General features: G+C 39.5%; 4 protein-coding genes and 1 long non-coding RNA gene across 9 annotated transcripts in view; 2 read left to right on the forward strand and 3 right to left on the reverse strand.

Annotated features, from left to right (window-relative positions):
- spout1 (SPOUT domain containing methyltransferase 1) overlaps positions 1-4,871 on the forward strand; it is a 5,564-nt gene extending 693 nt beyond the window's left edge. For both annotated transcript variants that reach the window (XM_031317711.2, XM_031317710.2), the window contains exons 3-12: positions 664-777; positions 865-1,024; positions 1,120-1,209; positions 1,291-1,340; positions 1,991-2,121; positions 3,135-3,207; positions 3,318-3,416; positions 3,606-3,708; positions 4,238-4,385; positions 4,558-4,871. In XM_031317711.2, the coding sequence (XP_031173571.1) occupies positions 664-777; positions 865-1,024; positions 1,120-1,209; positions 1,291-1,340; positions 1,991-2,121; positions 3,135-3,207; positions 3,318-3,416; positions 3,606-3,708; positions 4,238-4,385; positions 4,558-4,638 (1,049 nt within the window). In that variant the 3' untranslated portion in view covers positions 4,639-4,871. The remainder of the gene's footprint in view (positions 1-663; positions 778-864; positions 1,025-1,119; positions 1,210-1,290; positions 1,341-1,990; positions 2,122-3,134; positions 3,208-3,317; positions 3,417-3,605; positions 3,709-4,237; positions 4,386-4,557) is intronic.
- LOC116062923 overlaps positions 1-22,008 on the reverse strand; it is a 25,416-nt gene extending 3,408 nt beyond the window's left edge. The window contains exon 1 of the long non-coding RNA XR_004108142.1: positions 21,979-22,008. This is a non-coding gene — a long non-coding RNA (uncharacterized LOC116062923). The remainder of the gene's footprint in view (positions 1-21,978) is intronic.
- Positions 5,555-12,203, reverse strand: st6galnac6 (ST6 (alpha-N-acetyl-neuraminyl-2,3-beta-galactosyl-1,3)-N-acetylgalactosaminide alpha-2,6-sialyltransferase 6). 3 transcript variants are annotated; one of them, XM_035991497.1, is made up of 6 exons: positions 12,074-12,203; positions 11,565-11,643; positions 8,988-9,182; positions 7,277-7,689; positions 7,061-7,168; positions 5,555-6,932 (listed from the first exon to the last, which is right to left on the reverse strand). In XM_035991497.1, the coding sequence occupies exons 2-6, from the start codon at positions 11,586-11,588 to the stop codon at positions 6,740-6,742; spliced, it is 933 nt and encodes a 310-aa protein (XP_035847390.1). In that variant the 5' UTR covers positions 11,589-11,643; positions 12,074-12,203; the 3' UTR covers positions 5,555-6,739. The 3 variants fall into 3 exon arrangements, with proteins under 3 accessions (XP_035847390.1, XP_031173575.1, XP_031173576.1); XM_031317715.2 differs by having other exon boundaries at positions 11,565-11,645; positions 11,973-12,115; XM_031317716.2 differs by lacking the exons at positions 11,565-11,643; positions 12,074-12,203 and adding an exon at positions 10,772-10,882.
- Positions 15,408-20,289, reverse strand: st6galnac4 (ST6 (alpha-N-acetyl-neuraminyl-2,3-beta-galactosyl-1,3)-N-acetylgalactosaminide alpha-2,6-sialyltransferase 4). Its single transcript, XM_031317717.2, has 6 exons — positions 19,899-20,289; positions 19,620-19,766; positions 18,468-18,877; positions 16,836-16,943; positions 16,430-16,722; positions 15,408-15,819 (listed from the first exon to the last, which is right to left on the reverse strand). Exons 1-5 carry the CDS (start codon positions 19,908-19,910, stop codon positions 16,536-16,538), a joined length of 864 nt encoding a protein of 287 aa, XP_031173577.1. The 5' UTR covers positions 19,911-20,289; the 3' UTR covers positions 15,408-15,819; positions 16,430-16,535.
- Positions 20,955-25,014, forward strand: part of miga2 (mitoguardin 2) — an 11,606-nt gene continuing 7,546 nt past the window's right edge. The window contains exons 1-8 of one of the 2 annotated variants that reach the window (XM_031317704.2): positions 20,955-21,194; positions 22,036-22,313; positions 22,467-22,677; positions 22,808-22,923; positions 23,076-23,196; positions 23,926-24,053; positions 24,283-24,400; positions 25,003-25,014. The exon at positions 25,003-25,014 is cut by the window's right edge and continues 122 nt beyond it. In XM_031317704.2, coding sequence (XP_031173564.1) covers positions 22,218-22,313; positions 22,467-22,677; positions 22,808-22,923; positions 23,076-23,196; positions 23,926-24,053; positions 24,283-24,400; positions 25,003-25,014 — 802 coding nt within the window. In that variant the 5' untranslated portion in view covers positions 20,955-21,194; positions 22,036-22,217. The remainder of the gene's footprint in view (positions 21,195-22,035; positions 22,314-22,466; positions 22,678-22,807; positions 22,924-23,075; positions 23,197-23,925; positions 24,054-24,282; positions 24,401-25,002) is intronic. The other variant, XM_031317706.2, reaches the window with a different exon arrangement.

Below are 25,014 nucleotides of genomic sequence, written 5' to 3' on the forward strand. Positions count from 1 at the left end.
ATACTTACTATACTAGTGAGTAGTTTCCTGTAATATGTATTACTTCGCTCTACTGTAGCTATATTTTCACCTACACAGACATCTCCAAGTCCTTCTAGGGCTGGAACTAATGATTATTTCCATCAATTAGCTAATCTGATTAATCAATCAATGGTTCGGTCTGTAAAATGTCAGAATGTTGAAAAATGTCCGATATAATTTCATAAAGCCCAAGCTGACGTCTTCCCATAGCTTGTTTTATTGCGCCAACACTGTTTAAAACCCAAAGATATTCAGTTTCCTATCACATAAATAATATAAGATAAGTAAAGCAACACATCCTTACAACTGAGAAGTTGCCTGGAACTCGTTAATGTTAGTTCATTTCTACTCGGAAAAATTACTTTGGATTTTCGATTGTAAAAAATAGTTGCACATAAATTATCTGTCGACTGACTGACTAAATGTTTCAGCTCTAAATCCTTCACATGAAATCAGATCCGAGTAGTAAAAATCATGCTATAAAAACTCAGATGTCACAAGTAGATCTGGCCTCATTTTAAAGGGTCGTACGCCAAAAAGGTTTAGAACCACTGCCTTAGACCGTCAATTTAGATTTAATCTCCAGTCTGTCTACATATATCGAATTTTCTTACCAATGTCATTGGTCTTCCTCAATAACAGGAAATGAGGCTAAGAAGCAAACTAAAGAAGCCAAGCTGATTAAACAGTTAGAAAAGCAGAAACAGCAAGACACCGCAGATGGAGAGAACCTTGAACAAAGCCAAAACAAAAAAGGTAACCTTATCATGTTACGGATTGCTGTTAGTCCTTCTACTTGTGAATATATTGCTGTAATGTGTCATCTGTACATGTATCTCTTAGGTCGGGCTTACACAGTGAGCGTGGCTCTGCCAGGTTCTGTCCTGGATAACGCTCAGTCCACTGAACTTCGTACGTACCTGGCCGGACAGATCGCCCGAGCCTGTGTGGTGTTCTGTGTCGATGAGATTGTTGTGTTTGATGAACAAGGGGAAGATGTTAAGTAAGTTAACTTATGAGGTGCAATTTATTGGTAAACACTCCCTAAACCACCAGAAAGCTAATATAAACGATTTTGCTTTTGTCTGTGTCACACAGGAGCGTTGAAGGAGAATTTAAAGGTGTTGGGAAGAAAGGACATGCTTGTATTCAGCTCGCCAGAATTCTTCAGTACCTGGAATGTCCACAGTAAGTAGGAATGTATTATAATGAGATGACCAGTATCAGCCTATTTATCAGATTGTGACTACAGCTTTTCTTCTCCACCAGGTATCTGCGCAAGTGGTTTTTCCCAAAGCATAAAGATTTACAGTATGCAGGTAGAAGTTCAAAAATTCCTTTTCATACATTCATTTACAGCAGGGGTTTTCAGGGTCTGACACTGTGGCTCCCCCACCCAAAAATAAAATTGGCAGATTGGTACCCTAAATTAAAAGTATGCCCAATTACCTATTAGCAATTCCTTTTTTTTCAATACAAGTATTGCTGTATTGAAAAAAAACTTAAAAATTTGATTCTTAGGCAAGTTCTGGAGTTATAAGGAGCGTTTTTTTTTCTATAATTTGTTAGCAGATTTATGGATATTTATTAGTAAATGTAAAAAAAAACAAATATTGACGGAAAGCGTAAGTCGCACTGAATCTAAATATGTGTGCATCATGTCTGTGTGTTTAGATTTGACTGAATTGTGACTCTGAGAAGGAGTGTAATGTTTGACACAAAATGCAACAATCGGACGCTGAGGGTTTTGTGGGCTCTGTGAGCTGTTTGTCACAGCCAGTGCTGTAGCTCCAACTGCTGATGCTGTTAATAAGTGTACCAAACTACAGAAACTGTTCACTTTGAAATAAAATGTCGTTGAGGTAGAGGAAAGGTAGAGAGCTAATAGGTAGATTGTATTACCAGTTATAAACAGGCCCTTAAATGAAGGCAACATAATAATAATATGTTCCTAATTTTTTCCTACCAGGTTTGCTCAACCCTTTAGACAGTCCTCACCACATGAGGATAGATGATGAATCAGAATACCGAGAAGGAATAGTCCTCGACAGGCCGATCAAACAAGGAAAAGGATCATTGGTCAACTGTGGAATGAGAAAGGTGAGCATGTCATCATCTCATGTGGACAGTACGATCAAAGGTATTGATGGCATTCACAATAGAATATGGACTGTAGGGCTGCAACTAACAAAGTCATTCTGATTAAGATAGCAGGTATTTTCTTGATTAATTTTATATTATAAAATGTCAGAAAATAGTGAGAAATGCTTTTGAAATTTCTCAGAGCCCAAGGTGATTCGTCCAGCCAACAGTCTATTACTATCATATGAGATAAAGAAAACCAGTAAACGTTAACAATTGTCACACACCAATTTTGGACATGCCCTAACCTCCACTCTTTCTGGTCTTCTGTATTTGAGTTCTACTCAAAAGCCTTTAACAAGCAGTGGAAACCCAACCCCCTTGTGGCCATTCTGGGGTCCACAAATGACACTGCTTTGAACTCTGGCAGGGACAAATGGCCAGTGTATCTGGGTACTCTACTGGCTACAAGACTTAAATTGTGATTATGCTGTGCCTTCATTTCAAATGTGGTTAAGAGAGCTGGGCAAAGTCCTCCATCTGGAGAAGCTCAGATTCACGAATGCAGGGAGGAAAAGTGTGTTCGATAGGGCATGGGCACCGGTTTTGAAACACTTAAGGGGTCTGAGGGAGGTAGCTGTGTGATGAGGGGTCACACATATTGATAATGTAATAGTAGTGGTTTCATAGGGAATTTTTCTTCTCTCTTTTGACTCCTGGTTTGCTTTTTGGTCTCTTAATTAAGTCTTGATATGTGCTACGGTGCCTCACCATAATGTCTTCAGAATCCGCCAAATAATTACAACTGTATGTTCTTGTTTGCTGCTTGTTGTTGTTGTATGAATAAGAAAATGGAAAACAGTGTTGCTTGTATGAACAAGCGCAGTCTGTACCCACTGTTGATCTGCAATAAACATATTTTCAAAAAACAAAACAAAAACATTAACAATTGAGAGGCTGGAACCAGTGAATATTGTCATTTGTATTTGTTATTTTGTCATAGACTGAACTATGTCCATCTGCTCCCACAGGATGTTCGGATTGATAAGCAGCTGCAGTCTGGACTTCGAGTCACAGTAAAGCTCAGTAAAACACAGAGTCCAGGTAATCAGACTGTAACCTGTTTTTATATTTATTTTCCCTGAGAAAAGTTCTCAATGCACTCAAGAATCTGCACATCAGTTCAGTGTACGTGTCCTGTTCATCGTCCTCAGAGAGCAAAATATGTAAAGGTGCGGTGGTGGCTCCTCATCTGCCCAGGACTGAAGCAGGTCTCTACTGGGGTTACAGTGTTCGCCTGGCATCTTGCCTCAGTAAGTTTTTTTTTTTTTTTTTTTTTTTTTTAATGCTCGTGATACACTCAAACATATGCTCCGGATTAATTTGTAACATCTTGGAGGATTAAAAGCCAAATAGTGTTTTCTTTGTGTTTAATAATCTGATATGAGGCTTGGCCCTGCTGTGAATGCTGTATCCTTATTGCTGTCGGTTTGTTAATGCAGGCGCAGTTTTCACTGAAAGTCCATATGACGAAGGATATGATCTGACTATTGGCACCTCAGAGAGAGGCAGCAGCGTGGACCAAACAACACTGTCACCATTCAAGTACGTTCAGAGCCAATAAGATGGGAGGAGAAGTCAGAACTTTTTAATTAGCCATGCTAGCAGCACGACATGGCACGTTGATCTGTCCACGTTGGTCCAGATTGCAGTATCTCAACTGTTGGAGGATGGATTGCCATGAAATTTGGTGCAAACATTTAGGTCCCCCTCAAGATGATGGCTTTGGTAATACATTTTACTTTAGCGCCATTGTCAGATCAACATGTGTATTTGTCCAGTGCTTTGGTTTATGACCAAATGCTGCAAAACTAAAAGCACCATCAGTATCAGCTGTACTTTGTGTTTAGTGCCAATTAGCAAATGTTAGCATGCTAACATGTTAAACTAAGATGTTGAACGTTATACCTGCTAAACATCAGCATGTCATTGCGAGCATGTTGGCAAGCTGACATTAGTATTTAGCTCAAAGCTCACGGAGCTGCTAGCATGGCTGTAAATGCTTGTTATACCATTGCTGGTATTTTATCATTTTGTTTTATTAATGTAAACTTGACTCTTTTCCACTTTTTAGGCATCTTTTGGTCGTTTTTGGAGGTCTTCAGGGATTGGAGGCCAGTGTAGATACTGACCAAAACCTGGAAGTGACTGATCCCAGTGTTTTGTTTGACCTTTACCTCAACACATGCCCCGATCAGGGCAGCAGGACCATTCGCACAGAGGTCAGGGCTTATTATAGGACAGATTTGCTGAATCGCTGAACTTTGTGTGGCAAGATCAATGTTTACTCTTTGTATAAGTAAATGCCTTACAGTCTAAAGGAATTTGGATTCAACTTGCATTTGTGTTCACCATTGAGTTAATTATGTTTTTTTCCTATTTTCTTTTCAACAGGAGGCCATCTTAGTTTCCATGGCGGGGCTGAGACAGAAGATCACAGCTGCCTTTGCTTCCAATGGTTCATTAAATAATTAGTGTTGGAAAATAAACAAAGACATGGTGGCTGACGTTTTTTCATCTTACCGGTATTCTCTGCATTTCTTACTCTTTAAAAAAACGGCTATTATCTCAAACATCACATCCATGCATTGTGTGTTAGATACCTGTTAAATATCTCTTTGTATTATTTGGTCTTCATTTTGTCTGTCTTTGTAAATGGCTAAACAAATTGTACATATTTAAATACAAATACTATCCACAGGCTTAAATTGACTCGTTTTGTATTTTTCAAAGCATATAATATGTAGGTCAAACACATGCCTGCTTTTATACAAGACTACAGGCCTCTGCAGCTCTCAAATTGTGTTGCAGATTCAATCACTTCCCAGTTGCCATGCATGCATCTGCCCCTTCATATTAGCATTTCATTTTCATCATTCAGACAAGAAAGCCAGGGACAGATTTCATTTTAATGACCGGTTCATATGGGCTTGCAGTATTCTTCTGGGTTAGTTATGTGACCACTGTGTTTTTGTGGCTGGACCTAATATACACTCACTTTCCAGATTATGAACTAGTGAAAACTGATACAAGTCTGATAATAGTCCTGCAATAAATATCTCATGAAGGGGATATATAGATATATATCTATATATATTTATTATCTCTATATATATAGATATATATTTATTATCTCTATATATATATATCTCTCAATAATTGTGAATAGTTGTTGGTAAAGTAGCACAACAGTCGATGTGGTTCATGTATTTTCTTTCTATTCATTATTGAATAGGAAGGTTTCAAAGAAGTAAACGATACAGGCTTCTGATCACAGCTAATCAAGCACATTGCGTGCCTCTCCTGAATATGAATATTCTGACAAAATGTTTACAGATGAGTTACTTGCAAAAGGCAACATTGTTTAAGAAACTGCACCCTCTGTTTCACATTTAGTTTTAAAGTTACAATTTCAATTTTAATTGAATCGTGCAGTCCTAAGAGCAACATACTGATACATAACACGACCATAATGCATTTTGTGAACTATTTGAACTTAAGATGCATGCGCTGGAATGCCACTGAGGTAAAACGGTTTTAAGTTCACGAGGCAACAGTTTTGTTTAAAGTCTGATTTTCATGAAAACATTCAAATCAACATCTAGTACAGCAAACATGTTACAATGAACGACTAATACCTTCAAATTGAGGGTGTAACAAATTGTTAGAGTTGAAATAGTATTCTGTATAATGTGGCAATTATCTAGAATAAATATAGTGCTGCAGAATTTCAGCCATCTGATTGTCTTATGTGTTAGGTTAACGTAGAGGAATTGTTTGTCCCTGTTGAATCACTAAAAGGTATCTGTAGAACCACCAGTTTGCCTTCTAGAGATCAATAAAGCCTTAACTTATAAGCCGGCAGTTGTCTTTATCTATGATTCAGATATTTCCTTATTTAAATCCCATCTTTGCCAATTTAAGACTTATTTAGTTTTTTTTTTCCAATCAAAAGGTATGTAGAAATGTTTATATTATTCAAGCTAAGGTAATGATGGATTTGGTATCAGTTCAGGAACTGGTACTGTACCCAGCCACATTGCTCACATACTGCGTCAGAGGGCTCCAATGTACATGTAGATTGAATTAGTGATCTGCTGAATCTGACTGCTATTACTGTAGAGTATATAAGTAAATAACTCTGTATGACAGATGGCTAATTGAGAGCTAATATAGTGTGTTTAGGCCACTTGCCTGCTGATATAATCCCCCCTCAACACTGGAAACACAAGTGCATTTTCAATACGTAATAACAAAAATATAAACATGTAAAAATTCATCTTTAAATTCATTTCCTTCTATTTACAAAAAAAACATCCGTTTTAATGGCCACCACATGTCTCTGTGGAATATACACAATACAGTATTTCCCCTTCCAAACTGAGCTCCTGCACTCTTCTCCTCAGTCATTTGGTCCAATAATAGTTTGGTCCAAAAGATTTTTCATCCTTGCAGAGATTCCTGAAAATAGCGGTTACTCATCACGTGGCTTTTTGAAGGCTCATTTGGGGAAGTCGGCCCATAGCGCTCATTCCCATTCAGTGCGGATAGATCTCTTAGTGGTTTTCACAAAAGACTACAACCATGTAGGATGAGCGAAGGTGATATTGTACTGCTTTGCCCAGCGTGCAAACACTTGTTTTTCTGTGATAAAGCGATGGTGGCCCCCTCTTCTGCCGCCCTCATTCTGTAGATATGTTACACATTCATCAGGCCCCCTGGGCTTGTAGTAGTGGTAGGGAATCTTCTTGGATCCAGGTTTGGATTTTCTAGAAAAGGAGGGGTTTATTTCTTAGTTTAACAAGTTTATTTGTGATTAGTAATAATGAGGCAATTAATGGGTTAATAGTGATTTGACGATTCTACATAGGTTGATGAGTGCCGTTATTATACTCACCCACAGTGATTGGGTGGAACCATCCCATATACTTTGATATTATCACATATCTCAATGGCTATGACCATGGTGAACCAGCCTGTGCTCAACCATGAGTGAGATTTTTGTCTGAGAAAAAAACAACAACAACAAAACAAATGGAAAACAGTTTGTGAAAGTGACATTTACCCAATATGGAACCGATACAAAATAAAATAATACTCCCTAAATACTCACCTATCTCGCCCCGTCTCCCTGTGAAACAGACTGTCAAATCGGCGCATCTTGTTGGCTGTAATACTGAAACAAGACAAGTTGCTGTAGGTCATGCTGACTCTCTGGAGCAACCTGTACAAGGTTCCTTTGGCCTCCTTCCCAATCTTGCTTGGGGGTCCCCAGAAGATGATCACAGGGCTGCTGTCTGGCCTCTGTAGCAACTCTTTAGGCCTCCGGACCACCCTGAACACACTGGAGTGGGCTACGACCCTCAGAGAGGTCTGGTTCCCTACGTCGGTCTCGTACCCCAACGTGGGCGCGTCGTTCATACGAATCACGCACTCCGTGCGGTCGATCTCTTCCCCTGCTCGACTACCCAGGACATGGCTGGAACTCGTCACCAGCGCACAATTATGACAGCGTAGGTTCATACTCTGGAATGAATAGAAACACCATTACCCTTACTGTGTATTTGTTTTCTAACAAGCTCAATTTTGATGTAACATTTTTCATCGCTGAATTAAGAAGTTGAGTTAACAGAGTTTGCTAAAAACCAGTGAACACTACTGCGTGGCTGTATACTCCCGAGCGGTGGAGTTAACGGAGCTTGAAAACAACAATACACTCATGGCAATAAGTTCACACTGCCGGGAATACTGAGGAAGTTTAGATGGCTGCTCTCCTAGCTTATTTTCTCATTTACAAGTTTAGGGCTCGTCATTTGTTGCAATCATTTATCTTTTCAGTTTAAGCTCACGTATAATGATGGATATTATAAAGACGAGCAGAAACCGGCAGAAAGAAGAAATGCTGAGAAACAGAACAGGAAGGAGTTATCTGGCTCAATTGGAGGGAAATCTTAAAACAGTTCACCTACATTTTCCCGCTGTTTGCTTTGTGACTCAGCTCCGTTTATTCTTTATTTTAAAAGTGCTCATATTATGCTCATTTTCAGGTGAATAATTGTATTTAGAGGTTATATCAGAATAGGTCTACATGGTTTAATTTTCAGAAAACACCATATTTTTGTTGTACTGCACATTGCTGTAGCTCCTCTTTTCACCCTGTGCGTTGAGCTCTCTGTTTTAGCTACAGAGTGAGGCATCTCACTTCTGTTCCATCTTTGTTGGGAGTCGCACATGCGCAGTAACTAGGTAAGCACTGCCAGCTTGTCAGCTAGGCGAGCATTATAACGTGTGTTACAAAGTGACGCACGTTCGTCACGGAAGTAAAGGCTGGACTACAATAGAGATGTTTGGAGCAGTTTGTGAACAGTGTTTTCTCTGGAAGAGTCCCTTTGGGGTGGACTTTGGGCTTTTTCACTTTGTAAACCTATTACATGCACAAAAATTATATAGAACACAATAAAAAGGAAAAAAAAGCCAAAAAAGCATAATATGAGCACTTTAAATAATCGCCTGATAATGTCTTACATAAGCTGCAGAAGCCTAGTGTTGTGATGTGGAGGTCCATGCCTATAGCCTTTCACTGATAGCAAGAAGTATTTCTTCCTGTTCCATGTAGAGTCCTGAAGTTACATTTGCTCAGTGCAGCAGTAACATTTCATTTGTTCTGCTGCATTCTTCACAACATCCTTCACTGATATTTATACAGTAACAACTCTAATAGCATGTAGACGTGAATCAAAATCAGTCCCTAAGTGACAGAAACGTCTCACACACAATGACACATCAAAACACATTTCTGTGTTTGTTACCAAGCTATGAAGTACCTTGTTCCCATGAAATGGCACATAACCGTCTTTCCCGGACCACTTCTTCAGATCTGTGGCCTTGAAAGCATAATGTGTAGCCACATGAAAGGGAGCATAAATAGTATCGTTGACATTGTTGGAGCCATACAGGATGAGGAGTGTCATCAGGACGAAGATGGCTGCAAAGATCACCAGCCTGTGGCTCTGTTGTCCCTGCAGTGTAAACAACAGTGGTGAACTAAGCACATTTACTCAACTACTTGTACTTTACTTAATTACAATTTTGTGCCACTTTATACTTCTGCTTTACTACATTTTAGAGGGAAATATTGTACATTTTACTCCACAACTTAACAGCTGTAGTTAACAAATTTAGATTTTATATCCAAAACCTATGATGAGCTTATAAAATATTGTGCATTTTTTTAGACTAAAATACTGTACTGTACTGCTAGTAAAAGTACTAGCAGTACAGTATATAAAATTAGAGCTTTTCAGGCAACAATGTCAAACCCTTCATGGTTTCAGCTTCTTCCTTTCAGCATTTCATTGGCATAAATTATCCATCCCTGCATTAGCTTTAACCAGACCCTTTTTGCTATGATGCAACAGTGCTAACCACTGCACCACTGTGCCACCCTTTACCTTAAATGATAGTACAATAATGTTGAGGTTTGGACGTTTGGTTAGCCGAAACAAGATGTCACTTTGGGCACTGGGTAATTGTGGTGGGCTTTTCTCACTACTTTGACATTTTACAAACCAATCAGTTGAGAAAAAATAAATCAGCAGATTAATCAATAATGTAAATAATCATTGGTTGCAGCTCTATACAAAAAATGTCAAAAGCTCCACCTCAACCACAACAGTAAAATGCTGCTTGAACATTAAGATATGAGTAATCATAAAGATTGTTTTAAATGCATGACTAGTATGTTTACAGTGTGATATTAGTAATTTTATGTAAATGAAGGATCCAAATACTTCCAACACTTCTAAACAATACAATTGTTTAGAATGATAACTGCATGGATGTAATACTCTTTGCCCTGGCTGATGATTGTGATGGCCTAGGCCAGTGGTTCCCAACCTGGGGTCCGGGGACCCCTAAGGGGGGCGGCAAAGATCACAGGGGGGGCGCAAGTCTTTATCTGGTTTGAGGTAAAAAAAAAATATTTGCACATGTTAAACAAATTATGATAATACACTAGAATATATAATGTATACAAAAGTTGGTATAAAAACTATATATTTTTGTTCTCGCTTAAAATTGTAGGCAGGGTACTTAGTAGGCCAAACCTCCAGGACCTGTTAACCTGGGACCCTGCTGTCATCAGGTCAGCTGCTAGCTGCTATCATCCCGCCACAGCATCACTATTTTATGAATGAAACATGGCAGAGAAACGTAAAAGTGCTGATAACTCCTCTGTATCAAAAAAGAAAGTAAGGCTCTATCTCGAGAATTACCTCCACTTCGGTTTCGGGGGGGGCTCAGCTTTTCTTACAAATAAGTAGGGGGGGCGCCATGGAAAAAAGGTTGGGAACCACTGGCCTAGGCCACACAGGTGAAAACAGCCAGCAATGGTAATATGGTACACAATTTCACCCCATGCTGTTTAGTACACATATTAATTTATTGTGCACAATGTGCAGTCAGCCACACCCCAAACAATTCAGGCATCAAAACAAACACATTACACTGTTTGGTTAATTCACAATCCACATTATTTCCTTTAGCTTTACATGGTTTAAATGGAGTGCACTCTTTTCTACATTGTAAGGTTTTCTGTTATCTTTGTTACCATGCTGGTGGTGAGGTCCATCCCAGTGCAGAAAAGGAATGGCCAAAGGTGAAGGACTGTTATATACTATGGCCTGCCAATTGGGCCGTACCATCAGCTACCATGCTTAAGGGGGGATTTAGGTTTAGGTTGGGTTTATTTGTAGTTGCAATGTGACAATAACCCATTTTGGTTTTCCCTGTGTGTGTAATTTGGTTTGGCCAAGTCGGTATATATGTCCCCTTTTATCTCATTCAAAGAGGTTAGTTTGTTGAGTTCATATCTTGTTTTGTTGTTGCTATTTTTGGGTTAAGTTATATTGTGTTGACCTCTTTTATAGGCCTAGATATTAAGTTCTTGGTTTATACTGTTTTTTGCATTTTTTGGGGTAAATAAAAACCCACTTTTCAACAAACTCCTGTTTTCCTCATTGCTTTACTGCTTGGTCTCTGTCAGATTACAAAATAAAAAAGACGTATTAACAGGAAGTGGAAGGCAGGACTTAGGTTGTTTGTTTTGGTGGAATCCGTAGCTGTATCCAAAGCTACAAGTACACATTTGGTTATGAAAACATTACACCTAATCAGTTTAAAACTCAGACCCTCTACTCGCCTAGTCTGGAACCTGTAAGGTAGGTCAGTGGCTTTCCTTTTCTCAATTTGGCCCTGAGGGCCGGTGGTCTACGACATTTCCTGGTAGATTTTTTTGGTCCCACTCCGCCCCTGGTCTCTGACAATGATAATACTGATGATGATGATGATGATGAAGGGCAAGAGGTCTGAGTGCCACATCCTCCTGTTGTTTTTTTTCTTACCTTGCCAGTGAGCTTTAACCCCATGCTGTCTGATCAGGCTGTGTACCAGCACACCGGCTGTGACAGTCTGTCATCATATCTGACCAGAAGAGACAAAAACAGAGACTGAAATCCATGAATGCAAATGTTATGACACCGATAATATCAACTATTTAGCTAAATGTTGGGCGGTTATTTTACATGTCAGTATCACAGCGATGTTTAAACAAAACGTATGTGGTTATTTGATCATTAATATACAGTATAACGAGATATTAACTGTAGTGTCATAGCCCATATAGCCAGTTATATTTTAGCTCATTTTTACCTAGCTAGCTAACGTTATAAAAATAGAAGGCAATTTGTTTTGACACACAAAATACCATCTTTTACACAGCCATTCTGCGTTCGTTGTTGACGTACCTTTACTGAGATTTTTTAAACAACATCAACGCTGATATGATTAAGATATTAGCTAACATGATATATCACAGTGTCATAATCGACACCAGTGTTAATCCAGTGTTTACCGTTTCATGGCCGTTCTCAGTCTCAGTGTATGATGTCTGACTCTCTCTCTCGTGCCCCATTATCTTCCTGCGCCACTCGCTGACGTCACCACTACGTCCGTCACTGCAGCACAGTGAGAGTTGCGTTTGGGTCGACCTCTATCCTACCCAGTAGAATGTTCGCCCCGTGTACGATCTGTCCCCGGCAGCGGCCCGGTTCGAATCCAACCCAATCCGCGGCACTTTGCTGCGTGTCATCCCCCCTTTCTCCCCACTTCCCTGTCTATCTCTGCTATTCAATACATGATGATAAAGAACAGTGATGAGTGAGCGCGGTGTCCAACTTCAAATCCACTGTGTGAAAACTAGTCACAATGTTTGCGTAGACCTGTAGCGTCTGTTATTATTATATTGTGATTATGGAAAGAAAACATGAAAATCATCAAGGTTTTTGGTCTAAGATGATTCATTTTGTCCATTCATGTAAACCCCTTTATTGATCCGGTGGTGAAATTCACAAGCTATAGCTGCCAAATCAAACTTCCGCTGTTATTTTGGTGAAAGTAACTCAATGGTAATGCAAAAGTAGTGTACTGCATTACAATTGACATTAATATTGTAATATAACTAATTACTCTCAAATGACAGTAACTAGTAATCTATAATGTATTACATTTTGGAAGTAACTTGCCCAGCACTGTCCGTACCGTCTCTGGTTGGCTCTGACCACGGGAACAGTTTATAACTCCTGAAAATAATGTCCATCTCGCAAATGTATCTGTCTCTGCAGTCATCTCAACCATCGAATACAGCGACAGGAAATAACTCTTTTTTTTTTTTTTCTTCTTGTGAAGAAATGTCTCGCGGTGTTGGTGAATTCTTAAAAAAACAATACACCACTAAATGTTAAATGTAAAAATGTTAAAATGCGTTGTAACTTGCGTTACTGAGATTGTAACGAGTATAATATTACCGAAATTTAATTAGTAATGCGTTATATTACTGCATTACAGCAAAAAGGATTACTGTAATTGAGTTACTTTTGTAACGCGTTATTCCCAACACTCTAAATGGGTTTGAATTGGGTTCATATGGGTTCACCATAAGGCCTCATTTAAGGTATTTTACCCCTTTAAAAGTCCCACTGTGCGAATAATCCATTATGTAATTGCTGTTTGCAAACACCCTCTTATGTTGCTACCTTCCCATCATGACTGTCACTTTTTAAACACTTGTTTTACTACTTGTAAAACTTACATACATTACTTTTTATTCATATTTGCTCTATTTGTCTTTGTTTTATTTATTCAACTTTTGTTCTGTTTATTCAATTTTTATGCACCCTGCTTAATAGGTAAACATATCTATCTATCTATCTATCTCGTACACGCCCACACTGTCCTGCAAAGAAGTCCTATCAGTGAAAACACCTGTGTGGGTGGACCAAGGGTGTGTAGAGCCTTTAACTGAATTCAAGTGGTCTAAAAAGGACAGAGATAAAGACGATTTGTCTAATATTCTCATACAAAGTCAAACTCACACACTCAGACTGTCAGCTGATTTATTCGTGTTGACACCCATCTGCTGTAACCAGTGGTCAAAGTTTACATTCAAGTTTGTACTTTGCACAGTTCACAACATAAGTCGACTACTTATGGTAACCAAAAAGTAATTAATAATACATTTTAATTGAAACAATTCCTGTCTAATAATATGTAAATCCCAGTAAATATTTTGACACAGTAGTTTGTGCAAATACTATTCCAGTCTTTGGAATTTGTCACAAAATAAGCATTATGCAACTGAAAAGGCAGTACTATGTTTTTCATAGTGAACAAGCAGCAAAATATGAAGGGTAAAAGTAGATGTCTGAAGACAAGTAACTCATTTTGTGTTTATGGTATCGGACCAATTACATTCAAAGTTAAAACACCAAGACTCTGTCAGAGGTTTAGGATGCCACACACAAAAGTTTGCCCCATCAGCCTTCCAAGAAATCTGGTCCGAGGGTTCGAACACAGATAATACACACTAAACACAAAGATCTGTTTGTATTCTTGCTCACTGTATTTAATACTGTTTGTTGGCCACTGATTGTATATCAGAGGACTGTTGTCTGTGGCGCTGAAGACAGAGTAGTGGACAGTAGACCACTAGGCAGTTACATTTTAATACTGTGTGCTCTGTGGTTGGTATATATCATCACATACTGGGAGACATACAGTATGTCTGCATGATCTCTCTTTGGGTTAAACTCGGCTCCCGATGGAAATATCTGGACACTGTTCACATTAACACGTTTTGAATAAATGAAAAGCTTACTAAGTCAAGCATTTAAACACTGTTACTGGTTGCAGTCAGGGCAAGTAATGAGCATAAATCATCAATATCAAATCTTACAAAAATAAAAGTAATATAATATAAAATATAAAAGTAGTTTATGAAGAATAAAGTATCAGCCTGAAACTGCATAACTCGGTATGTTCATTTGTTGTTGGTCTGGTGTATGAATATTAGGGCTGAAACGATAAGTCAATTAATTAATTGAGGTCTATCGACAGAAAGTTAATCAGCAACTGTTTTGGTAGTCGATTAATCGTTTGATTCATTCCTTCAAATGTGATTATTTGCTGGTTTTCTTAGTCTACTATGATTGTAAATTCAATAACTTTTGGACCAATGATTGAGACAAACAATTCAAATTGTGATGGACATTTCTTGTTACTATTTCTTGACAATTTGTAGACCAAATGATTCATCGATTCATTGAGAAAGTAACTGCCAGATTAATTGCTACTGAAATTAATCACTAGTTCCAGCCTTAAACAATACACTTCCTGTTTAAGGGAGTAAAGGTGCATATTGTAGCTGCACGCCAGCCTGACAAGCCAGACCCACATCAAGATGTTGGGTCTGGGAACTCACCATTGGCAGGGCTCAATCCGAGGGGCGGGATAAACCGTTGTCTTTCATATTCCCTCTGCACTCAATAGGATAGCGCTACAACCAACCAGAGCAATGCTAGTTGATAGATTAAATTTTTGCCGTATCTGGTCAGCAAAACTCCGAACACATCTTCCTTTTTTAAGAATGACTTCAGTGCCGTTCTTTGTTCTTTTCTCAAACAAAAGCTTAACTCCAAGTCTCCCAGAGTCACGGCCAAGGCCGATTTGAAAGACCGCTATTCGCCAGCAGCAGCAGCCATAAGCCCGCCCACCAACTCTATACACGATGTGATTGGCCTGACCAGAATTTGGTTTTTCCAGCTCGCAAGCCAACGGAGAGTTGCTAGACGGACCCTGGCTGCAAATTACATTTGCTGCCGCTAGGGTGCGTCTAGATTTCTAGGCTAGCTGCACGCCTGATTGCAGCGTAAAATAAAACATTGTGCAGAATCAAACAGAAAGTCAAGGCACAGGTATAAAGAAGCTTTGGTTTAAACTGGTTTTAGTGCTTTGTTTAGTTGCTTAATATTTTTGAATCAGTATCTATACTGATATATGGCTATACATGACGGTAAGTATTCAATAATACTGAAAGTGGTAATTTACCACCTGTTACCAGTTGAATGCTGATACATCTGGTACATCTAAAACATAATTTTAATTTTATTTTTATTTTTTTTACAGATTATTTTATCCACTATTGGCTTGTATCAAATGTAACTTTTTTCTACTTAAAAAAACTGTTGAGATGGTAAAAAAAGTCAAATGAAAGCTACGATCCAGGAGTAACAATGCCATGTACTTGATAAAGTCTCTGATTAAGGCAGCTACACACAGAGCCGACGGCCGACCGTTGGCAGAAAAGGCAGTTGGACTGATCAGTCTCTCCGAGTTGGTCAAAAAAGTGCCTCGGAACACACCAAAGCGACGAGACGTAACACGTCTCAATAACAGCAGGTGGCACTAATCTGTATTGTCGCCCAAAAAATGAAAATCGCCAACTGATTGGACAAACGCGTCACCTGGGTCTGGCTGCTGCTTCCGGATTTTGGATTTTTCAACCGGCCATTACTAGCGACTCATTCAGATTACGATCTCATATTGTACTAAAATAGTTGACCGAAACGTGTTTCTGAAAACATTTTAAGCGAGAAATAGGCCAAGCAGTTGCTGAATCTGTCTTCATTTCAGATCGACAAAGGTCAGTTTAAAAGATTTTCGTCAGATTTTGAGAGGCTTAGTCACAGTCATACCGTATGCCATTTCCGGGTGAGTCCCGACTGCTCTGTCTCCGACTGAGCATGTCAGGTCGGCCAAAATGAAGGCCGACAGCTCCTCCAACGGACGACGGCACGGGACACACCGAACAGAGTCGAGTCAAGTCACTGACCTCGCCAGACTGCCCGGTGGCCGATTATCGGCCCGGTGTGTAACTTCGCTAAAATCTTCAGCAAAGAAGACCAAAAGCCAATAAAAGTGAATACCACTGTAGGGTCAAGGAACATCACAACAACTTCTGGGTTTTAATATCCTCTTCCTCAGAGGCTCCAAGAGGGGTGTTTAAACTCCATCTTGTGCCGTGTTGCCCATTTGGCGTAGATGGCCTTCTCAGTGATGAAGCGATGACCCCCACGTTGTGTGTGCTCATGGACATGGTACATCCTGCACTCATTGAGTCGGTTCCTCTCGTAGTAATGGTAAGGAACAACACTGTGATTGGCTCGACTGTCAGAAGAAGTAAAGTACCAGAGTTAGCTCAAGTTAATTTATGATACTTAAAATAAAGATGGAGGTGGAGTATAGATCATAAAATGGGGTCATTATGTAAAACGTCTCACCTGCAGTAGTTATAATCAATCATTCCATAGACATGGATGCTGTCACACATATCTATAGCCAGAATCATTGTGAAGAATCCAGTACTGAGAAACGCCCCCGTCTTCATTCTGAGTAAGACACCAAACATCTGTTCTTAAAAGACTTATTTAAACCTCTTAGGCTACATGGCCAAAATTAAACTCAGACCATTAACTGCACATTGCATCATTACTGTTTATATTACTATACAGTATAATTAATTATAAATGACCCCAATACATAGTGGTACGTCACTAAAATGTGTAAAGTTTGCGTATATTTTGATCAATTATTTAGTTATTTCCTGTACACGTGGAAGTATCTTATTTTGAAGAAAATTTGGGCTGTGCAACAAGACAGGCCTGCTTGGTTCTTTCGGGGAATGATTGTAAAGATCTACAAAGAATATGTTTACGGCATTCACTCTCTAACTGGGACGTTTTCTGATTTTTACAAAACAAACAAAAACAAACCAATTCAATTGATGAATCGAGAAAATAATGCGCAGATTAATCCATAGCCTAATTAAAATGATCATTAGTTAGAGTCCTATACAAAATAGGTAAACATAGCTCCACCTCTCCTCAACCAACTACAACAGTAAAATCCTGCTCTTATATGAATGCATGAGTAACAACATTAACAGGGGAAAATTTTCAGCTTTTTCTACTTTTGATACATTTAAGTATACTTTTACTTAAGTAACCTTTTCAACGCAGGAGTTTAACTTAGTTTTTACAGTATGGTATTAGTACTTTTACTGAAAGGAACACGCCGACTTACTGGGACTTTAGCTTATTCACAGTAACCCCCAGAGTTAGATAAGTTGATACATACCCTTCTCATCTTTGTGCGTGATGTAACTTTGTCTGATGCTCCCAGCGCTAGCTAAGCCTAGCTCAGATCCTGGAGGTAACAGGTTCCAACTAGCCAACTGCTTTGAATAAGTGACAAAATAACGCCAACATGTTCCTATTTACATGTTGTGATTTGTATAGTCACAGGGTGTACAAATAACAAGGTCATATGAGACCCAGCCGTCTTCTAACCGTATATAAACTGGGAACTATATTCTCAGAAAGGCGAAGCACTGCTACTTCTGCTACTTGGGCGGAGTGATTTGCTAGCAGCACCTGAAGCCCTGTGGTGAGGAGCAGAGAGTTCACCTGGAGTTCGCTCAGAGTTGGAGTAATAGAGTCAACAATTACTAGATAGTAAAAGCATAGTAACCTTGTTATTTGTACAACCTGTGACTATACAAATCACAACATGTAAACAGGAACATGTTGGCATTATTTTGTCACTTATTCGGAGCAGTAGGCTAGATGGAACCTGTTACCTCCAGGATCTGTGCTAGGCTTAGCTAGCGCTGGGGGCGTCAGACAGAGTTACAACACGCACAGAGATGAGAAGGGTATGTATCGACTTGTCTAACTCTGGGGGTTACGGTGAATAAGCTAAAGTCCCAATAAGTCGGCGTGTTCCTTTAAGTAAAGCATCTGAATACTTCCTCCACCACTGGCTCTTACTTTAATATAATGCATGGAAAACAAACAAGTGCATCAGCCAAGGCTTTCATTTATTGGACTGGTGACGCTAAACTCATACTGTACCTGTTTTTTCCAGTTTCATTCTGAAACACACCATCACAGTACTGAATCTTCTCTCTGGTCACAGTGTAGATTTTGACGTTTGCATACTTTTTTGCTATTTTCAGAAGAGTATTGAAGGTATGTCCATGCCCGTCTTGCCGCATATTCCTCTCAGGACCCCAGAACACATATATGGTTCCTGCTGATTGATTGAAATAATAGCTCTCATTTTTTACCAACAGGGGAACGCTGGTGTGAGACACAACCCGAATACTGGTGCGGTTTCCGACATCTTTCTCATACCCCTGTGTGGGAGCATTGTTCATCCGGATCACACATCCGACTTTATCTATCTCTTCTCCAAGACCAGCTCCGAGCATCTGACCTGAGCTGGAGACCAAGGCACACTGGCTGCAGTGCATGTGCAGGACCTGAGAGAAAGAGGACAGTATAAGAAAGTTGTTTTAGGTTTCACACATACAATGACTTCAATGTTTTATAACTTAGTTATAGTTATGCTGCCAGAATTACATATCTATTTACATGTCTGACTGGGAAGCATAGCCTGCTAATTGTTGTCATTGTTGATTGAAAACTCCCAAAAAATGTATTTGATGTCTGATTTAAGTAACAAAGTTCAAACCAACACTTGTCTGATATCTTTGCTTTTATCTTAGCAGCAAATCACTAGAACCATCAATGTGACCGCCCTCCTCAGTGGTTCTAGCAACAACACAACAGTTGGATTATACACAGGTGGTGGTGTGCTATGTATGTGTTTTTCATGTGACTACGTCTGCACTGATGAAGCAAGTAGTCAGAAAGAATACGGAGGCAAAACAAATAAATTACTTATTTAAAAATAACTCATTAACTGCAATATGCCTAACATTCCCCCAGTTCAAGCTTTTCAATTAGGAGCATTTGTTACTTTTCTTTGTCTTAGGCGTAAATTTAATTCAAAATCAATTATAAATGTATTAATTAATCGAGAAACCAATTGGCAGATTCATCCATATTTAAAGTAACCGTATATTGTTAGCCCTATTCCTGGTATAATATTTGGAACTAAAAGATACTTTTATTATATAGGATCCAAAATCATTTTCATGGTCACCATTAACTAATGAGCTATGACGCTGTATTTTGTGTAACCTCAGCTCTGCCTCTAACCTGGTCCATCTTGCCGGGGGTGATCCTCATGTAGCCCCTGAGCCCGTTGCTTTGCCCGGCAGGCGATAGAAGGTCCCGTATCAAATGTCCAAGCCAAAACAACAGAAGAAGGCTCAGGCTGAGCAGGCAGAGCCAGCAGTGTTTTTCCTATATTGGTCGGGGGGGAAAAGTAAAACAGGGCGGTTTAGGGTTGATGGGTGTTCGTCCGAACATTAGGAAGTCCATCTAGCTAATATATGATTAACATTACTCGCATTACATGAAATGACCCGCTCGTACCTGATATTTCATATCAAGGCCCTTGGGAAAGCCCTTCTCCAGGGAGCCCGACTGCACTCATTTCCCCAGCCGTTTAACTTGAGGCAGAAGCGGCGAGAGAGACAATCCCAGCCATTGAGGAGTCCTGATCAAAGGGATTCATATTTACAGATTTTAATGGCTGCTTTCGGTCAATTCTCAAATCCGGAGTCCTTTTCTTTTCGGTGTAACTTAGTTTCCATTGCCTGGCGAACAGTTCCACTGTTAGCCTATTCCACTATTCTTGTCAAATCTATAACATATTTGAATTAACTGTTCTAATAACTGCTGCGTCGTCTACTGTACTGTTATCTCAGCCGTTTTGTTAGAAGACGACGATTTCGAGGCCCTGCCTCATAAAGACGCACTCATTCCTCTATCCAGAACAAGGCTTCCGATCCGACTTTTTCACAACAAAAGTGTGTTCTAAACACACAACACATAAACACTCAGGCAGGAAAAAGCAAATATACTTTTAATGATATACATACACATTCATGCAACAACCTGGCTTTAAATCATAGCGTACAATAGGATTTGAAAACTACAGAAGATGTCAGGCTAATATTCGCTTTTTTATTTTGAAAAGTAGATGCCAAAACCGGAAACAGTCTTTATATTATTGTGGTGAGTTTAACACACCTGTGACAACTTTGTAATGCCGCCTTCAGGTGCCACTCGTAAATGTACATTGTTTCTAAAAAGCCAGCCGGCTGTTTAAAAACCGTTATTTACGATACTTTACTAAGGCTGGGCTCGAGCGTCTTTGTTTCCTTGCTTATAATAACATTATTATAACAAAGGCGAATCTCTGTACCAGACAAAGAGTATTAATAATAGTATTAGTATTAGCAAAATACTGGCCAAAATGTCATTTTATATCCTAGGAGCAAAAGTACCAAGAAAAAAACCTGCTTTAATAGTTAAGTTCTTAAGCATGTCTTTATATAATATATTATATATATGTCTTTCATGGAATTTTTAATGACACTTTTACAAATATATGCACAACGGGAAACTTTCTGACAGTTTTTACTTCTGATTTTTACCGATTCAGGAACGGTGCTCTTTGATTTACGACCTGATTGGACTGTAAAAGAACTTGCCCCTCCCACCTTCCATCATATTGGTTAAGAATCAAAGCACTCCTCGCTCCATTGGCTGGTGGTTGCGTCAATATATCTACGTTCCTAAAGCATCGCCCCTGAGCAAAAAGATATTGTGCGGCTTTACTGACTGTGACAGGAATGTCCTTCCCTGGCGCCTTAGATGCTTACGGTATGTACCTATGTGAGGGATTATGTTATTAGTTGTGCCGTTAGTTAGTTGTACACATAGCCACTGAAGCCTCTAAGGTGTCAGTTCAAATCCCCACAGCCAGTGTCTGGTTGACCGGATGATGCTGTGATCTGAAGTGGCAGATGATACTGAGCTAGGCTAGCTAACATTAGCATGCTCGCTCTGAGGGCTGTCAATGAGGGCTGCTAGTGCTGATTCTGGCCTGTCATTAACCAGATTTTTAAGAGCGACTGAGCTCAGACTTAATGTGTGTTTTACGTAAAATTTAAAAAGAAGTGGTGGCAGGGTTGATTCCTGGTCGCAGGTGCCTGGACAGGCTAACTGCCTAGCTTGCTATTCACCTTCAGTCTAGCTAGTCTCTTTCAGCTAGCAGCCTATCCATTATCAATAATTGTCCTGTCTGACTTGAAAATTATTGTTTGTATTGTATATCATTCGATGTTTTATTGTCAGTTCTGCTCCAAAGACAGAGAAAAAGTCAGCCAGTTTCTCTTGTTGAAGCCGCACCGGGTGGAGTTTGCCATGTAACGTTACAGTATGTGTGGGGCGGGCTGGTCAACTGGCTGCATACCAGTGTAGATAGGTGAATAGCTGGCAGAATGTCAAGTTGCTTTGCTGCTTAACAGTAAATGCGAGCTTGCCTAAACCCTGGACCTTTGCAGGTTGATTCTGTGTCCGTTTATAGAGAGTTTTGCCCTGGAGCCAACAGCACTGTTGCAGTGATAACTGTGTCTATTGATGCCTGTGTTTATCTTTACAAGACCTGTGCAATGTAGCTTTGAAGGAGGACACTGCAAAACTCATGTCTTATCTATTATAGGGTAATACATCTACAATCAGGCATTGGACCAGTGTGCAGTACAAGCTCAGGAGTGGATGACGACAGATCGTTCCTCAGCATGCCCTGAGCTGGCTGATCTCAGACCAGAGACGAGACCTTGTTTAGGGTAAATGTGAAGGAGCTTCAGAGAGCTGTGGCCTGAAGGCATTTCAATTTCTGAGATGTCAGTCAAACGAGCAGACGGGATGTCCATCGCCCAGGCTTTGGCCATGACTGTAGCTGAGATACCAGTGTTTCTGTATTCCACATTTGGGCAGGTAAACTACTTTACCTATACTGTACAGATAAGTTTTGTATCTCTAAACACAAGCACTATCTACTGTTCTTGTTTCAATAAAAAACAAGTGATGGCTAAATGTATGTTTAGTAGATCCCTTTATGTTGACAGCTTACATTTCTCATCTTTTCAGTCCATTTTTTCTCAGCTAAAGCTTACTCCAAACTTGAAGAAGGTGCTGTTTGCCACAGCACTGGGTAGTGTAGCTCTGGCTCTCACCGCTCATCAGCTGAAAAGGCGGGGGAGAAAAAGGAAGCAGGTAACACAAGGGAAGGAGGGCCAGAAGACAGTGGGAATACCTGCGGCGCTGATAAGGACAGGAAGACCCTCATCATTAAAGAGAGGTGTGCATGCCTTAATGCCTTTGAGGAAAAGTCCCAATGGAAATTTTGAAATGATAATTTCTCTTTGTGGTTACTGGTGTATCAACATCAACTGAGAAATATGTACAAGAGAATGTTTTTCTCTCCACAGGCCCGTTTACTGGCCGACAGATGATTAGTCCCAGCACTCGGAGCAATGACACCATGAGTGGAATTTCTTCCCTGGCCCCCAGTAAACACTCAAGTTCCTCACACAGCCTGGCATCTGTTAGTTTTACAATTTACAACAAATTCTATGTCATTTTGCCTATCATTTTCTTTAATTTTCTAAGTGTGTGTGTGTTGTCTGTTGTGGTTTGTCTGTTGTGGTTTGTCTGTTGTGTGTTGTCTGTTGTGTGTGTTGTGTTTTTCTGGCATAGACGCGGGTCCCAAACTCTCCAAATCAATCTGCCAATCCATCCACCCCCTGGGAAGCGGAGCCTGTGGTGGAAGAGTCAGGAGCAATAGAGGATGCTAATGCAGAGAATCTCTATATAATGGGTAGGTATTTACTGTTACCCCTGGTTTTATAAAAATGTAGTACACAAGCTGTATGTCAGATCTGGTGACATTATTTGCTGTGTTACCTGAGATTTTTTGTGAGGGACAGAGGGATAAGCTGTACTTTGCTTCTTAGTATTTGTTTGGTTACTTGTAGTCAGAAACAAACTCATCTGTTTTGATGAAAAACAAATGCTGCATTGGCAGAATGAGGAGGGAAAATATTTACATGTGCAGATCGTTTGGATGATTTATAATCTTTGCATCTTGAATATTATATAGAAGTTATTTTTCTGTGTTTTTTATCATGTTGTGGTAGCCATAAATAAACTACTGCATTTCCCACATTGTGTAAAAGCAGCATTCATTAATGTTGCTGTTGGTACTGTAATGTAAAACAAGTGGTGATAATCTAGATTATAATCAGGTACATGTTGAACCCTTGGTCCCAGTGTGCTGTTGTTTGGTATTTGGATTACCCTGCATGAACTATTTGAATTATCTGGGTTGTGTTCCCCGTTTTTAGAACTGTACCATCTCAGGCCACTTAAACCTGCATTTAGCAATATTTTTGGATAAAGTAGGAATTGCCCCAGTGCTGAAACCAGTGAGAAATAACAACAGCCTCTGCACCTTGATGCTACTTGTTGTGACTTTGAGCTCAAAGTTTAGATTTTCTAGCTCGCACATCAACAGTTTGGTTAAGTGTTATCGTTCTTTTCCCGCTAGGAATGGAGCTGTTTGAGGAAGCTCTACGAAAGTGGGAACAGGCGCTGAATATTCGGCCTCACACAGACTCGACCTCCAGCAACAACAGCCTCGCTCTGCAAGGGGCAGCGTGTGGAGACTTTTCTATGGTAACCATCAAACAATAATTACCAATACAGACTTGGATTAATTTACAGTTTGAGTACAGTATTTTATGTTGCAGTTGGGATTTCACCTATTGTACTTGTGATGTTGTTGGTGACACAGCACGAATGCAGAACAATTGAAAGAAATTAAATTGAACATGGACTAAAGCTCTTTATTATATACGTAAAGTAACTTTGGACCTGTTTTATGATACTTCCCTCTTCATTATAGGTTGAAACCCGTAATAAAGGTTTTGCTGAGAAGTTGGAGACACTACTGCACAGGGCATACCACCTACAAGAGGACTTTGGCAGCAGTATCCCAACAGACAGCGTGCTGGCAGACTTTGGTAAGAAACATGTTGATCTTATATATGACCTTAAAATCAAAGAGAACAAATTTGGATTACAGACATACGTTTGAAGAACATCAAGAGAGCTGCACTGCCAAAAAAAGAACTTAAGGTTCATTATTGACGTATGATTCATACAGTCTGGTGTGTATCTGTAGTAGAGCTGGGCAATATATCGATATTATATTGATATCGTGATATGAGACTAGATATCGTAATATCGTAATATGGCATAAGTGTTGTCTTTTCCTGGTTTTAAAGGCTGCATTACAGTAAAGTGATGTATTTTCTGAACTTACCAGACTGTTGTAACTGTTCTATTATTTGCCTTTACCCACTTAGTCATTATGTCCACATTACTGATGATTATTTATCAAAAATCTCATTGTGTAAATATTTTGTGAAAGCACCAATAGTCAACACTACAATATCGTTGCAGTATCGATATCGAGGTATTTGGTCAAAAATATCGTAATATTTGATTTTCTCCATATCGCCCAGCCCTAATCGGTAGTAATACGGTTTCAGATTTTCACAGTGGGGCACACCTTTTTATATTTCTGTAAAGTACATCTGTGTTTTGATTCTTGCCCTGTCAGTCAGAGTTTGTG

The sequence above is a fragment of the Sander lucioperca genome, chromosome 14 (assembly GCF_008315115.2).
Source record: "Sander lucioperca isolate FBNREF2018 chromosome 14, SLUC_FBN_1.2, whole genome shotgun sequence".
In the NCBI taxonomy this organism is placed as follows: Eukaryota; Metazoa; Chordata; class Actinopteri; order Perciformes; family Percidae; genus Sander; species Sander lucioperca.